The sequence below is a fragment of the Microcaecilia unicolor genome, chromosome 5, assembly GCF_901765095.1.
Source record: "Microcaecilia unicolor chromosome 5, aMicUni1.1, whole genome shotgun sequence".
Taxonomy (NCBI): domain Eukaryota; kingdom Metazoa; phylum Chordata; class Amphibia; order Gymnophiona; family Siphonopidae; genus Microcaecilia; species Microcaecilia unicolor.
This window is the reverse complement of record NC_044035.1, coordinates 276,203,017-276,220,265: the sequence shown is the minus strand read 5'-3', so window position 1 is coordinate 276,220,265 and position 17,249 is coordinate 276,203,017. Positions and strand designations below refer to the sequence as shown.

The 17,249-nt window shown below is 45.4% G+C and overlaps 1 protein-coding gene across 2 annotated transcripts in view; it reads left to right on the top strand.

Moving 5' to 3' along the window:
- Positions 1-7,301: 7,301 nt before the first annotated feature.
- ROBO1 (roundabout guidance receptor 1) overlaps positions 7,302-17,249 on the top strand; it is a 578,749-nt gene continuing 568,801 nt past the window's right edge. For both annotated transcript variants that reach the window (XM_030204239.1, XM_030204238.1), the window contains exon 1: positions 7,302-7,775. In XM_030204239.1, the coding sequence (XP_030060099.1) occupies positions 7,691-7,775 (85 nt within the window). In that variant the 5' untranslated portion in view covers positions 7,302-7,690. The remainder of the gene's footprint in view (positions 7,776-17,249) is intronic.

The following is a 17,249-nucleotide window of genomic DNA, read 5'->3' as shown; positions in this document are numbered from 1 at the left end:
CAAAGGGAAAACATTTTTGATTCACTTTTGGTGCATTCTACCAAACCCCCTTCCCCAATTTCTAATGTTTTAATAAATGTTTTCTTTAAATACACATTATAATTCTTTAAAACATGCCAATCAAATATGTGCTAAACTGATTTAGCATGCACTAAGAGGCCCTTTTACTAGGCTTAATGTAGGAAGCACTGAAGTGTTCCTTGTTAGTTTTGCCATCTGTGTATGCTAACTGTGAGGTAATTATTTTATTTTATTTTATTTGGTGAGGGGTGCTGGGGTGAAGAATAGACATCAATTATCTAATCAGTTAGTGAGCTGACATTACCACCATGCTAACTGGTTAGCACATCCATAACACAGAAGCCCTTAATCCTACCTAAATAAGAGACGGTAGGTGCTCCCATGGTAATGTTTTTAAATGGATGCATGCCATTATTAGCCCACACACATTCGGCGTGACCCTCTATCCACCTCATATGCATAACTATGATAATCTCATGCACTGCCAATCGCTCCTGTGGTCTACTGAACTTGCTTGAGGCTGCCACCGCCAGTAGCGCTAATCAGACACTGCTTCCGGCCAACATGGGGCCTTTCTTCTGCCACTCCCGCTTCCTCTGATGATACTTCTGGTTTCTGGAGGTGAGAGTGACAGAAGAAAAAACCCCACATTGGCTGGAAAGAGCATCTGTCCAACACTATGGGCGGTGGCCTTAAGCAAGTTCGGTGGACCGTGGTAGCCAGGAAAGTAAGAGATGCTGGCCAGGCTGCTGGTGAGGAGAAGGAAAGGTAGAGAGTGCCAAGGGGAAGTAAGAGAAAGAGATGCCAGGATGGTGGAGGGGGAGGATTGAGAGAGAAAGAGATGCAAGGATGGGAAGGGGGAGAAAGAAAGGGATGCCAGGATACTGTAGGGGGAGGGGAGGGAGAGAGAAAAGGATGCCAGAATGGTGGAGGGGGAGAGAAAGAGATGCTAGGATGGTGGGGAAAGAAGGAAGAGGGAGAGATGCTGGACCTCCAAAGGGGAGATGGAACAGGATTGAGGGAAGAGAGAGAGGAACATTTGCTGGACCCCTTGGGGGAGAAGAAGGAGGGATGAGGTGCTGGCCTGACAGGGGACAGGAGGGAGAGGGAGAGATGCTGGCATGTTGGGGGTGGGCATAGGGACACAGAAGTTATGTAGGACAAGGCAAATAAGGACACAGAGGCGGGGGGAGATGCTCAAATAAGATTGTCAACTGGATTCAGATTTGTCCAACAGGGTCTATCCAGTCCTGGGTTGTAGTCTTGTTTTTCTTAGGGAATGCAATGGGCAAATCAGAACTACAAGTCCATTGACTGGATCAACCCTGTCGAGTGAATCTCTACTGACCCCCACCCCATACCCCCAACAAAATTCCCTGGTGGAATGGTGGACACCAGACCCCTGATCCCTCCCGACCCCCCCTAACAACAGTGGACTGCACACACACCCTGATACCTCCTGTCCCCGCCAACAAAATCCCTGCTGGTCCAGTGGACTGCACATCCCCCTCCCAAGCAAATAACCCTTATATGGTCTGTAGCCCCGCCCAGTGCATCCCAGGATGCACTGGGAGGGGCTGGGCGGCGGCTTCAACCCAAGGAAGAGGAGGGAGGCAGGCTACCTCTCTCCTCCAACTAAGGAAGGGGGTTCTTTTTCACGCTGGACCACCAGGGATTCGACAGAAAACGCTGGGGGGGGGGGGGGGGGAGTTGGAGTGGGCTGGAGGTCCGCCGGACCTCCAGCCCCCTTGTCACTCGCTGGGAGGGGGGGTTCGGCTGGCGGCCACTGGACCACCAGGGACCATTTTCTGGGGGTTTGGGGGGGCTGGAGACCCACTGGATCTCCAGCCCTCCCTGAACCTAGGGGGAAGTTGTCGTCGGGGGGGGACTGGAGGTCCACCGGACCTCAAGCCCCCGGTTGGCAGGTTTGCTTTGGGGGAGGGGAACGGGGGCCTGCCAGCATGCAACTGCATGTTGGACAGGGCTCACCATTCCTCCCCAATCATCTGTAAACCCTAACGCCAGCTCGGAGCTGGCGTAGGGTTTTCTGCGGCCAGCGACCCAAATTTTGGCACGCTGACCACTGATCATTGGCGATGAATGCACTAAGCCCTGTTTAGCATACATTAACATGCTACTTGAGCAAAGAGCCCTCGAGTGTGTTGTTTCACGCGCTCGAGGGCTCTGATCATGGGGCGGTAGCAAATGCCGGCGCTAGTATGGCGCTAGCAGCCTCTAGCACCGGTGTTTACTTTTGATCATCTGCCTGTGAATGCTCATGAAAATACTAATGATTTCATTTGCATGGGGTTCTCGATGGCGGCTAGCGGCACCTGTTAGAGCCATTGAAAACCCCTTTGTGCATTGCTCGCTAAATGTTTGCTTTTGATTGGCTAGAACCAGTCTAAAGCAAACATTAACAGCACAGTAAACTTTGTGTATTGGACCCTCAGTACAATACACCCCAGGTCTGTAGTGTGTCTGAAGTGCCCTTTGAGCCATTGTATTGGTTGGTGATATTGTTGGGTCACCTAAACTCCCTTCTGGATCTGAATCAGGGTTGAAATAGCTGTTTGGTACACTTTAGCAGTGAACCCCTTCCCCAGCAAGACTGCTGATCTGGGAGGTAGTGGCTTAAGCCACTCTGGCATTTGAACTGCCCTCAGGCTTGCTCTGTGAGGTGTCAGAGAAAATGGCAAGATTTGCTAATACCTCCCTTACAGTGGGGAAAGGAAGAGGCATCAAACACCTCTTTGTCTGTTTTGTAACAGACAATGATTCTATGGGAAGGTGATGAAGTTTCTCTTGGTTGCAGCTCAGCCTGAGAGACTATTTCAAAAGATTGATCCTTACTTTTATCAAGAATTCAGGGCACACTGTGGAAAGGGAACTATAAAAATGCAAGGAGGTGGCTAATTCTGGTTTGTAACTTCAGCCAGGCAGCTCTACAAGAGATATAGGAACAAATTGTTCAAATGAGTCACAGGAACTGAGGGGAACAAAAATCCAGTTGCCAAGTTACCCAGTTCCATGCTGGAGATTTTGAAACAATCCGGTATTTCTGACTACCCTATCCTAGTGCATTATGGGACTTGCAGCACTGCTGTCAATGGGCAGGCTCAGGCACTACAAATCCCACTCTGCTTTGGGATATAACTTCAAGGCCAGGACAGGGCAAAAAGTCTCCTGCATGGTATCTCTGAAAATTAAAATTAGCTACCCAGGGTTTACTGTTCAACCAGGTTGCAATCCAGGCAAGGGGGGGGGGGGGGGGGGAGAGGAAGGCATAACACACCAGTATACAGAAAATGTTCCTCCCTAGCAATGCTCACTTAAATAAATGCAACATAAAACTACACTTCAGCAGACAGGGAAAAGCAAAAACAAACAAAGAAACAAACAAACAAAAATCCTGGGAGTAGGGGTGGAGGAAGGCTGGGAAAGAAAACTAATTGTTTTTCCAAAATAAATAACAAGGGAGGGTGGCTTTAAGGGAGAACCCCTTGAAGGGAGACAACTAATCAGAAACCCCACTGAGGGGCCCATGCAGTGAAGTGTGCTAGGCTTTGTGCACTGGTTTACTCAGCTTTGTAAGTGCCCTATGTAAATAAGGTTGCCAACTGGATCCAGATTCACCTGACAGGGTTGATCCAGCCCTGGGTTTAATCCATTGCATACAGGCATTTGTAGTCCTGCCTTTCTTAAGGAATACAATGGGGAAATCAGAAGTACAGCTCCCTTCATGAAACGGGCTGGATCAACTCTGTCATTCATATCTGGATCCACCCTGCTGGCTAACCATGTACAAAGCCTAGCACACACACCAGTGGCACATTTAAATCAATGGTAATAAGGCTACGCACTATCCAGCACAGAAGTGCACAGCGGACTGAAAGGCGGAGCACAATACCAGGGCTTTAACACTGGGTCTGAGGAAGCATAAAAGGTCAGCTTGGAATATTTGTGCTAGTCTTAGTGAAGCTTTCATGTCTGTTTCTGATCTTATCTGGGAGCATGTGGATCCAGTGCAGCCACTAGACATCTGCTTAAGGTAGAAGGTAGCAAACTTCAGGTGGTGGTGGCCTGACTGTAACACATGTGAGAGCCTTCCTCAGCTTCCTTTCTTGATGCTGTGCCTACCATTTCTACCCCCCCCCCCCCCACACACACACACAGACCAGCAAGAAGCATCAGTGTAGTGTATTCCCTGTAAGCAGAGACCTGAATTGAATTGCCCTCATCTCCCTCCAAGTCACTTCCTGTCAAAGGGGGGCAGGATAAAGCAGCACTTCAGCCAGATCTGTGTTTATAGGGCCCATGCATATGCTTCTTTATTTATTAGGATTTATTTACCGCCTTTTTGAAATAATTCACTCAAGGCAGTATACAGTAAGAATAAATCAAACATAAGCAATAGACAATTATAGCAGTAAAAATCCTATATAATAATTCTCACCTCCAACGTTCTAATTTGCCTGGGACCATGCCTCCCTCAGAGGTGGTCTGCTAGGCAGGCACGCACTGACGTCAGTGACAGCTGATTCTTAAGCAAGGGGATACTCCTCTACCTGCATGGGAATCAGCTGTCAGTGCGCCGCTCCCTGCCACTTCGGAGCAAGTGGCAGGGAGCGGGGCAACACAGAACCCCCCACCCGTCGAGCATCAACACCCCGTGTCCCCTCACGCACCCCCCACCGAGTTCCACACTCCGCCCTCCCTCCGATTTCAACACCCCCCCGTGTTACGGCCCCCTGTACCCCCTTCCGCGACCCTGTCGACCCCCCTTCCTGCCGAAAACCGTCCCCCGCCGCCGTCCAGTACCTCTGCTGATGGGGGACCCCATCCCCCGTCAGCCGAAGTCCTGTGCTGGCCTTCGCGGCCTTCCTTCTTCAATGATCTTCTCTTCAAGTTCCTCTGCGTGCATCTGACATCAGATGCACACAGAGGAACTTCAACAGATCATTGAGAAAGCAACGCTGTGAAGGCCAGCACAGGACTTCGGCTGAAGGGGGTTGGGGTCCCCCGTCAGCACAGGTACTCCACGGCGGCGGGGGATGGTTTTCGCCGAGAAGGGGGGTCGACAGGGTCGTGGAAGGGGGTACAGTGGTCCGTAACGTGGTACGGGGGAGGGGAAATGGAGGGAGGGCGGAGTATGGAACAGCGAGGGAGGGTGGGGGATGGCCTTGCTAGCACCCATTTCCTTCCCTTCAGAAACGGGCATTTTTTCCTAGTATTCAAATAAAAATACAAAGTATGGCATAGTATACTACTTACAATGTCAACACAATACATAATAGAATATTTTAATAGAGTAGGGAATAAGCAAAGATAAAACATATAGATAGGTAAGAGAGTAAGAGGAGATAGAAAATAAGATGTCTAAGAATGTTGCACATGAGATCAGAGAGATGATTGTTATCTCAGCCCGGGTAGGAGTCGATAAACATGTCCTGCTGCAGTATGTGCAGCCTGTGTCACTCGTGTGTGTGAGAGACTGATGAACCGATGTTTCAGAAGCAAATGCAGGTGCTAGAGGCTATTAGCACCAAACTAGTGCCTGTGTTTGCTACTGCTCCATGATCAGAGCCCCTGAGCGCGTGAAATAACGCACTTGCGGGCTCTAAACGCAACCAGCATGCAAACGCATGCAAAACAGGGCTCAAAGTGCAAGTAGCATGCAGATGCATGCTAAACATATTCCTCTCCAATGATCAGTGAGCAGTGTGCAAAAGATTGGTGCGCTGTCCGTGGCAAACCCTTCGCCAGCTCAGAGCTGGCATTAGGGTTTGCAGACCATTGGGGAGGAATGGTGAGCCCTGTCCAGCATGCATTTGCATGCTAGCAGGCCCCCCATTTCCCTCAATGCAACACGCCCCCCCCCCACAAGAGCAGGAACTCTGAACCCCCCCACCCTGAGCCAGCGACATGGGGGTTCCAGTCCCCCAACCCCCAGACACAAGTTCAGGGGGGCTGGAGATCCGGTGGGTCTTCCATTAAATGCCTGGTTGAAGAGCCAAGCTTTCACATGTGACAGGCCAAGAAGGGGGGAGGGGTGGCAGTGACAAAGGAAGGGAGGAGATGCTAGAGCCAGTGCTTATCAATCCTTTTGTGGCTTTGACCCCTCACCCCCCCCCCAGCAGTGCAGGATAATGATGCACCTGTGGAGAGTCCACCCTGGTCATGACCCCAAACATGGCTTTTGTGACCTCTTGGGGTCCTGACCCTCAGTTTTGGAAGCTCTGTGCTAGACATAGAGGGAGGAGATGAGAAGCTGGACAACGGGCAGGGGAGTGGTTGGCTGTCTGTGGGGGAAGTGACACAGCTGAAGACTTACCTAGGTTGTCCAATACCCTTGGAGGCCCCTGTGTGCTGGTGCAAACAGCATATGTGCTAAATTAGAATGTGGGGTATATAAATTTGCACACACAAAAATAGATTGGTACCCAAGTTGCTTGCACATATATCTGTGCATGTTCTGGAATGCTATTCTGTGCATAAATATTGGTATCACCAAAAATGTTATACACAGAATAGCAAATTTGCATTATTTTGTTACTGCATTGGGGAACAAAAAACTTTGATGTTACTCTTTCTTACCAGTGCTCTAAGCATCATCACACAGCTAAAACACAAGGTTTCTACACCTGCTCTGATTTAACTACACCGCGTGAGGAGAAACTTCCCCTTAGAGAAATAAAACCTTGACATCTGTCTCCTTCCTAGCCGAAGAAGGGATTTTGTAACTGACTCCACTGCTGCTAGAAAGGCACCCCAAAGAAGGGGGAAGGGATTAGAAATAATGTACCTGTCTATTCTGGACCAGCAGGGGTCCAAAATGCTCTTCACTAGAGAACAGTAACAGTATCAGCAACAGCGGGGGAAGTGGGGGAGAATAAGAGACAAATTTCCTAGGCTTTCCTTGTCTGTACTTTTTTTTAGGCAGTGGCAATATTAACATAGGAAAGTGGGAGAAACAAAAAAACAAAACAAGAAGAACGAGAAAAGAAAATCCAGCAGCCATAGCAAGATTAACTAGCTGGTTAGCAACTAAAGTGGAAAGAAATGAGCTCTGCTCCTAAAAAAGAAAGCTATGAGCCCCTCTCTCTCTCTCTGTCTAACAGCAGCTCCGATCTGGACGTCTGAGTGAGACTCAGCGTGTCTGTGGAAGACAGCGGCCCCTTTAAGGGGATTCCCGTGCCTGGGGTGGGGGTGGTGCCGTCTTTCCTCCCCGTTCCTCTGGCCTGGAGGGAGGATCTGAGTGTCGGGCTGACAGAGGGATGCAGAGCAGGAGGATGCTGGCGGGTGCGTGGCAGGGATCGTCGGAGAAGTGAGTGTTGTTGTCTCTCAGCTCCGGGGCTGTGGGCCAGCAGCACCGGTCGGGACCCTTTAAGCTCGCTCCACGTGCTGTGTGCGCTTAGCGGGGAGGCTCCCGCCGTTCTCTCTCCTCCTTTCCCCGCCTCGGATGGTTCCTGTGCCGCACCCGCCCCTCCTCCTCTTTTTTTTTTTCCTCTGAAGCTCCGTGAGGAGCCGGGAGTCCCGGACTAGTGGCCGCCGCCCTTTCGCCCCCCTCCATGCTCCCGGGGCTAGACGTTGCTCATATTCTGCTTTGGGGATTTACAAGTTTCCAGCAGAATTTCCCCCGGCGCTGCGCTTTCCCTCGTGGCAGGAGATGATGTGTAGCAGCCACCTGGATACAATGATCGCAGAGTTTGCTCACTTTTATCTCTTGTGTGGAATAATATGTATCTCATCAGGTAAAACAAAATAACTTTAACTTTTTTTTTAGTGTGTGTGTGATTATCTCTAGCATGTGGTTCATGAAGCTGGGACTTTTTTTTTTTTGTTTTGTTTTGCACTATTCGTGAGGCTCCATTTATATTGGGTGCCCTGCAGGCAGGGGGACATCATGGAGCAGATGAGGAGGGGGTACTCGCCTACTGGTAGTGCATCCATCCATGTGTGTTTGATTTTAAGAGCTTGTGGAAGCAGTTTCGGGGAGAGGAGCAGACTGAAAGTTGCTGCAGGGTTTTTTTTTTCCTGCTGCCCTGAATGGGAATCATTTCTGCTCTGCTGGGTTTGCAGAGTAATTTGGAATTCATCTGCGCCCCCCCCCCTCCCGATTTGTATTTTGCATGCGTGTAACAGGCTATTTTAGTTGTTGTTTGATGTACCCCAAGGTGATAATTAATGTTTATTATAAGGAACCGTCCGGAAATCAGCTCTTTTCCACTGTAGGATGTGCTGGGGGAGGGGGGGGGGAGGCGTGAGACTGTTCTGCTTCTCAATTAGGTTTAGAATGGGTGCTAAAGTTTCTAGAGAACGTTCAGAAGGAGAAGCAAAACTAGTTAAATAGTTAATCCAATCCTTTTTTTTTTTACTGATTTGTTAAAACTTTGGGGATTAGTAAATGCAGAGCATAACCGATCTGTTCGTGTTAACCACAAAGGGATTGTCGGCGCGGCTCTAGTCTGAGTAGTTCTTTCACCACAGTCTAATGAAACGGATTCCTTGTCTGCTTTTATCCTCTAACAGTACTTTCCGGTTTGGTTAATGCCTAATAGGCAATACACAGGGGGTAGATTTTATATAGATTTTTAAAATTACGTTGCATTTAAATAGTTGATTTCCAGTGACGGACACATGTTATGAATCGGCTGTGGTTAAAATGGGATGTTACAGGACCAGCTATTTTTTTTTTTAAAGATGGATTACAACTACCAGTATTACTAGTACCATATCTATTTAGAATAGTTCTTCATTGGCATGAAGATGTAATCCCTATATTGGTTTTAGCATTTGAATTTCACACACAAGTGATTAAAGGAACCATACAAGCAATAAAACCCACAGGTATCTCACAGAGGAGGTTTGTTGTGCTTTTATATGCTTGCATACAAAGACAAGCTTCTTATATTCCTTGAAATACGGTAGTCGTACTGAAGTCCTAAAGAGTATGAGCAAAGGCAGGTGAGTGGGTTAAACCTTAGTTAAACAGGGTCTGACGATTTTTTTTTCCTTGTAAAGAACTATGATATGTTTGCTTAAGTGCTGCTCTTTGTTAGGTCTGATGCAAATGGGACAAACTTAAGAGGAAGAAAAAAAATTGCTGTCTGTTGGCCTTTCTCCCCTTTCTGAGTTTAATTTATAGCCTGAGATTGCTTGAAGATTATTTTTGATTCACCTTCTGCAGGGAAAGTTTATTCAAATTTGTAAAGTGAGGTGTCAATGTGGTAATAAATTGTGGAAAAAAAGAGATTACTGAAGCGATGGGGGGGAAGAGGGATTAATGGCCATTAGTCACCATTTGAGCAGGGTTGTTTTTATTGAAGTATTTTATCATGCCTATAGGTGAAAGATAGAGCCATGTTAATAGGGTATTAGTGATAGTGGACAGGTTGACTTTCACCATTCTGTTCTGAGCTTTCTGTCCTCTCTATATGGCCTGTCTGGAAGCTGTTCCAGGACTAAAGGGTAGGGTACATGGCATGTTGGTTCACCTAAGTCATGTAGAAATAAAAGTATACACACAAGTTGTGATACTTGTATGACTCTGAAAGTTGTTAGTTGGCTTTTATATTTGAGTTTGACCGCATGTACTCAGACATCACTTCCCCCCCCCCCCTCACCACCACTAAGATAAAAAGGGGAGTGTTGTACAACTGTTTTATAGAAAGCTTCATTGTGGTGGGATTGTCACAAAATCTGCCAGAACAATTTCACAAGACAAATATGTGTGCCACATGAAACCAAGGGTCATGTGTTTTTAGAACAGTTTCTGAAACTAGACCACAAAATCAGGATAGCAGAGCTGCCGTGTTACCCATTCCAGGAGGGAGACTTTTTGGCCAGGCCTGGTTTTAAACTTACATCCCAAAAGCAGTCTGGGATTTGTAGTCCATGATTGTCTCTATTGAAAACAGTGTTGCAGGTCCCATAATGCACCAGGATGAGGTTGGCAGAAATCCAGGACTGGCCAAAAAGTTTCCTTACTGGAATGGGTAATTTGGAAGCTCTGTGATTGGGGTAAAAGCAGGACTGACTGAGACTGGCCCGTATGAAGAACACCTTACAAGTGTCTGCCCTACCTAATTTGCATCTTTCTTTTTTTTTTTCATTGACATGCCAAGCCCCATGGGATCTGTTTGATAAATTGTATTAAAATGTTGCACCTTACTATGTGCCTTAACTTCAGAGGTTAACCTGTGGTAGCAGCAAAACATCTGTGTCCTGTTGGGGATACTCCCACTACTTTGGGGGGAGGCAATCCTGCCATTAATGAAGGGCAGTGGTTGCTATTGAAAATGGCAATGGAGTGGCCTAATGTTAGAGCACCAGTCTTGACATCCAGATGTAGCCGGTTCAAATCCCACTGCTGCACCTTGTGATCTTGGGCAAGTCGCTTAACCCTCCGTTGCCTCAGGTACAAACAGGGCCCTGCTTACTAAGGCACATTAACATTTTTAACGCGCCTACAATTGGCACACACACTAACCTTGTAGGTGCCTGTAGGCATGTTGTAGGCGCGTACATGGTTAACACGCATTAAAGAGATTAACGCACCTATAACATGGTATAGTAAACAGGGACCTTAGATTGTGAGCCCTCCAGGGACAGGGAAATACCCAATGTACCTTAATGGAACTCACCTTGAGCTACTACTTAAAAAGGTGTGAGCAAAAGCCAAATATATACACCTGATTATTCACATGCATGCATATTTACACCTGATTATTCACATGCATGCATATTTACACCTGATTATGTACCTAAGTATATATGTATATGTACCTTAAGCACATACATGCATATATAGACCTGATTATGTTCCATAAGCACCTATATACATCTAAATGCAACTAATCAAATATACACCTGATTATGCACCATAAGCACATACATGCAGATATACACAGAATAGAGGAGTGGTCTAGTGGTTAGAGCACTGATCTTGACATTCAGAGGTGGCTGCTTCAAATCCCACTGCTGCTCCTTGTGATCTTGGGCAAGTCACTTAACTCTCCACTGCCTCAGGTACAAACAAACTGTGAGCCCTCTAGGGACAGGTAAATATCCAGTGTACCTGAACGTAACTCACCTTGAGCTACTACTGAAAAAGGTGTCAGCAAAATCCAAAATAAAATCCAAAAATTAAATAAACAGCTGCTAATGTGAACTGCAGTTACCTTCACTTGTGGAGTTGTAGTTAACTGTTTGTGTTGTCTGCCTCGTTAATTAACACACGGTAATGATCCCTACATTAACTGCTAGGTGTAATCCTAACCAAATATATGTCTGTGTTAGGTGTTTAACATGGCAGCATGCACTGTTAACACTTTAAAAGACATGTTAGAATACCTATAGTAGTTTAGTAAATAGGCCTGTGTATATAAATATTTAACCACTTTGAGTGGCTTTTAAGTTTTGTAGAGTAGGAACCTGAAAAAAGAGATCTCCAACCCTTTCCTTCATGGGAAGTGGATTCGGTGGTGGTGGTGGGGATGAATTTTTCTTTTGGTTTCATTTTATTTTGGGGCATTCTGGAATTCGTTGCCGGAGAACGTGGTACGGGCGGTTAGCTTGACGGAGTTTAAAAAGGGGTTAGATAGATTCCTAAAGGACAAGTCCATAGACCGCTATTAAATGGACTTGGAAAAATTCCGCATTTTTAGGTATAACTTGTCTGGAATGTTTTTACGTTTGGGGAGCGTGCCAGGTGCCCTTGACCTGGATTGGCCACTGTCGGTGACAGGATGCTGGGCTAGATGGACCTTTGGTCTTTCCCAGTATGGCACTACTTATGTACTTATGTACTTGTATCATGCTATTTCCAAATAGTGTGCGCTACTCAGGAAAAGTCGCACTGTTTAGTGCACAGTAATGGGGTCTTTTGCCGACAGCATATGCTGATACCATCAACTCATGTTATTTATGCTTTTTCCTGAATACCACATGTTGTTCACTTAAAATGGGCCTTGGGTTATGTAATGTGCTTTAGCTTCATTATCTTGCACGTTAGTAAATGACCATCTAAAATCGGTGGTTTTCACTCCTAGTCCTCAAAGACCAGATTCTTAGGATCTTTCTCTCACGAATATTCATGAGAGAGATTTTACATACGTGGAGGGGTATTTTGGATATGATATCTAAGTTGGGCTTTGGACATTCGTGCTAAGCATCCCAAGTCCAAATAGGAAATATAGCCATTTTGAAACAGCAAAGTGTATTTTTTTTCTTTTTTGAAAATAACCACATGCTAGACCAAAAAGGTAAAACCCACAGAGCACAAACCATTTCCAGAAAAAAAATATCCAAGTGCAGAACGCATAAAATCAAGCCATTGGGATATAGGAGGAGCCATCATTCTTAGTAGACTGACCACACAGACATCGCAGGAGAGCAGTGGGGCGCCCTATGGGTCACTGCTGTGGACTTCATATAAAAGCTCACTGTTACCCTCTTATCTTGTCTGCTGAGTCCTACAGAACCCATTGCCCCCAACTGTACACAGCTACAATAGCCCTTATGGGTGAAGGGGTCACCTATATGTGGATACCGTAGTTTTTTGTCAGTTTTGTAGGACTCACACTTTCCACCACAAGTGTGACAGGTAGAAGAATGAGATATGGGGCCTGGTTCCCCACTACAATCCACAGCACTGACTGCAATGCTACTCTAGGGACTTTCTTGCTGCTCTAATAGAACTGGCTATAACATCTGAAGCTGTCATAGAAGCTAGTAAGTACTATTTTTATTCACATTTTTCCCTCCAGTGGTCATCTGGTCACTTAGGGCACCTTTTTGAGCCTTATTCTAAAAACAGGCCTAAATCAAAAGGAAGTTTTTTAGCCCTAGACATTTTTGCTTTGTTCCATTATGGCTATAAAATGTCCAAGTGTTAGGAACACCCTAATGCAGCCCCTGATACACCCCCATTGTGATTTGGACACTGCGGATGACTTGCATAGATAAACCTCTGCAAAACAGGTTTCAAAAATACCAATTTTGATGTTTTGAGAAGAAATACAAAATACGTGCAAATGCTGCTTTGTGACACTCTTTGGACGTTTTTCGCAAATGAGCCCCATGGTTGTATAGTACAGTAAATGATGGTAGATTAAAGACTAGCACAGCCCCCCCCCCCCCCCCCCAGGAAAAGGCATCCAGAATTGTACTTTTTGACTCCATGTGGGTTATTCTTCCCTTCCCCAATACTTTAGGGTTGTAACTGACATCCAGTTCAATGTAACCCCCCCCCCCCCCACCTCCTTTGCTTCTCTTTTCTTTAAAGGTTTGCTTTTTATTGAACGGAAATCCTCAATGTTTTTATTCTATTTTCATGCTAGGGTGTAAAGACCAAGGCCCTAAATGAACTAGCATGGGCTATTAGAAAATGAAGCAGTATAAGAATATACGCATTCCCAGCAAGAGGTGTGTTGGGAGTTGCAAGACTCCAAACGCACAACTTCTGTATCTTTTGGACAGCTTTGAGTATTGGGAAAACTAAAATTTAGATTTTGCATGATAGGTCTAGAGTCTGCTAATTGCCTTTATAAGTTCAAATACTACTCTGGTCTTTTCTTTTGGTGCTTGCAATGATGACTTACAGGCATTTTTTTGCAACATTTTGCATACCTACATAAAAAAAAAAAACATGAATATGAACATTCTGAGTTCAGAAAATGAAAGCAGATAATGTGAACTTCCAAGCACAATTCCCTCTGCTACTTTTACCCTATCTGGTTACACTGGTTAAAATAGATTTTTCTGTTGATGTTAATCATTCTTTCTATGCTAGGTCATTTGAATTTTATAGAAATTTAATATTCTAGTTGAAACATCTAGTTTGTTATATGAACTCCCCCCCCCCCCCCCCCCAATTCTGCTGGAAATCGAAGCGTATGCCATAGTTAATCATTCTTTCTATGCTGGGTCATTTGAATTTTATAGGAAAAAGAGTTTTTTTTTCATATTTGAGTTGAAACATCTAGTTTGTTATGTGTACTCCCCCCTCCCCCCGATTCTATATATTGCGCTGAGATTTCTGCTGGAAATCAAAATGTATTGCATAACTTAATTATTTAACAAGCTAATCAGCGCTGATAATTGGATGTTAAGTAATTAGCAGTAATTGGCATTAAATAGAATTCACATGCATTACTCACTAAACATATTTTGCAAAGCAGTGCACGTAAATTCTAATGCTTGCTGCTGAAAAGGGTGCATGGAATGGGCAGGCCATGGGCTTTCTGGTAAACTATGTGCTCAGCACCAGTATTTACACCAAGTTTTACTTGACGTAAATGGCCGAGCCTAGAGTTAGGTCCTGTCATGACCGCTTGGCGTATTTTATATTCTGTGCAGAAATTTAGGCTTATTCTCTAAAGTAAGTCTAAATGAAGGCGTACTGTATAGAATCCTCATCCTTCTCGATCTATCTGCTGCTTTTGACACTGTTGATCACAGCCTACTCCTTGATATGCTGTCCTCACTTGGATTTCAGGACTCTGTTCTTTCCTGGTTTTGTTCTTATCTCTCCCAGCATACCTTTAGTGTATACTCTAGTGGATCCTCCTCTACTTCTATCCCACTGTCAGTTGGTGTACCTCAGGGATCTGTCCTGGGACCTCTTCTTTTCTCCATCTATACTTCTTCCCTTGGTACTCTGATCTCATCCCATGGTTTTCAGTATCATCTTTACGCTGATGACTCCCAGATCTACCTCTCCACACCAGAAATCTCAGCCGAAATCCAGGCCAAAGTATAAGCCTGCCTGTCTGACATTGCTGCCTGGATGTCGCAGCGCCATCTGAAACTAAACATGACCAAGACTGAGCTTCTCATCTTTCCCCCTAAACCAACCTCTCCTCCTCCCCCATTCTCTATTTCTGTGGATAACACTCTCATCCTTTCTGTCTCATCAGCTCGTAACCTTGGGGTCATCTTCGACTCCTCCCTCTCCTTTCTTCATATATTCAGCAGACTGCTAAAACCTGTCATTTATTTCTTTATAATATCAGCAAAATTCGCCCTTTCCTTTCTGAGCACACTACCAGAACCCTCATCCACACTCTTATTGCCTCTCGCTTAGACTATTGCAACTTGCTTCTCACAGGTCCCCCATCTCTCTCCTCTTCAAGCTGTTCAAAATTCTGCTGCACGACTAATATTCCACCAGTGTTGTTATGCTCACATTAGCCCTCTCCTCAAGGCACTTCACTGGCTTCCTATCCGTTTCTGCATACAGTTAAAACTCCTCTTATTGACCTGTAAGTGCATTCACTCTGCAGCTCCTCAGTACCTCTCCACTCTCATCTTTCCCTGCATTCCTCCCCAGGAACTCCGTTCACTACTACTACTCTCTTATCTGCACCCTTTTCCTCCACCGCTAACTTCAGACTCCATTCCTTTTATCTTGCTGCACCATATGCCTGGAATAGACTTCCTGAGCCGGTACATCAAGCTCCATCTCTGGCCGTCTTCAAATCTACGCTAAAAGCCCACCTTTTTGATGCTGCTTTTAACTCCTAACCCTTATTCACTTTGTTCAGAACCCTTGTTTTATCATCCTCACTTTAATATTCCCTTATCTCTTGTTTGTCCTGTTTGTCATAATTAGATTGTAAGCTCTGTTGAGCAGGGACTGTCTCTTCATGTTCAAGTGTACAGCATTGCGTACGTCTAGTAGCGCATTAGAAATGATAAGTAGTAAGTAGTAGTAGTAGAATGCACTTAGGAGAATTTCATTTTTGTGCTGAATTTTTAGGCGTGATATATAGAATCTAGTCCATAGTGTATACAGGCAATGTGGACCAGGTCATATTATGTATTATTCTATTGAACAAAAAATAAAGGACCCCTTAACTACTACTGCCTTGAGTATAGCTTTGCATACATATGTTTTTTAGTTATCATAGTTCAGTGCTTCTTACTCCAGTCCTCGGGATACACTCAACTAGTTGAGTTTTCAGGATATCTACAATGAATATGCATGAGAGGGATTTACATGAACTGCGTCTGGTATGCAGATATCTCAGCATATTTCCTGTGGATATCCTGAAAACCTGATTGGCTGGGTATGCCTTAAGGACTGGATTGAGAAGCACTGATCAATTTAGTGATGGCCTCTTAACTCATAGATGGTAGAGCTAGAGGCCAACCAAATTTCAGTTTTGGTGCCAAAACTGGCCCCAAATCCCTTCTCTGTCCAGTTTTGCTTTTTGTGGAAGCTCCTGTCTGCCTTTCCCCCCCCCTCTCCTCTGAACAGGAGTTGCCTCTCCCCTCACCCACCTGTAAATGCCCCCCTCAGTCCTATTTTACAGTTACTGGCAGTCTGAGGATCAGTCCTGACCATGCTGGCTCTGCCACTAGAGATCATCGTAGCCATTTTGAGAGCAATCTTGCAAAACTGTCACAAGAGGTCACAGCAGCCATTTTGAGAGTAGATCTGACGTGGGCAAGAGCCACTGGGGATCGCTCCTGCCCTGACTACACCCCTAGACTGCTAGGGACCCGAGGGGGGCATCTGTAGGTGGGCAAGGAGAGAGGCATTTTATATCACCCTGGGATTGGTAGCATGGAATGGTGCTACTAATTGGGTTTCTGCCAGGTAACATAGTAAGTGACGGCAGAAAAAGACATGACCTGGATTGGCCACTGTTGGAAGCTAGATGGACCATTGGTCTGACCCAGTATGGCTATTTTTATGTTTATTCCTACCATGACTACACCACTAGATAACCTGGGATTAGGATTGTAAGGTAGGTGGGGGGGGGGGGGGGGGGGGAGGGACTTGACTTCTTTGTATTCTTTGTGTGTGTGTTTGATACTAAAATATATAGCAGGAATTTCAAGTCTGTAAAACTGGAATGCTAAACACTTTAGGAATTGGCCTCTCTGTGGAGATATGATATCAACTATCGCTCCAAATGTGACGCAGAGTCAGTCATTGTAAAAGCACTGTGGTTTTTAGTTGTTTTCATTAGCTGAGGTCCATGTGTGTGGAGGCTATTTTGCTTGGAGGTAAAATATGGTCTTTCATTATTTAAATTATTATATATACTTCCGGCTAGGATACTATTTGGGTAATTCTAAAGAATTTCCAGGCTCTTGAGTATGATGAAGCTGTAGCATTTTAATCAAACGTGTGGCATGCAGAAGCTAGATTATATGAGAGAGGAACCTGCAGTGATTGTACTCAAGCACAAGTACTGGTCAGCTTATAATGTTAG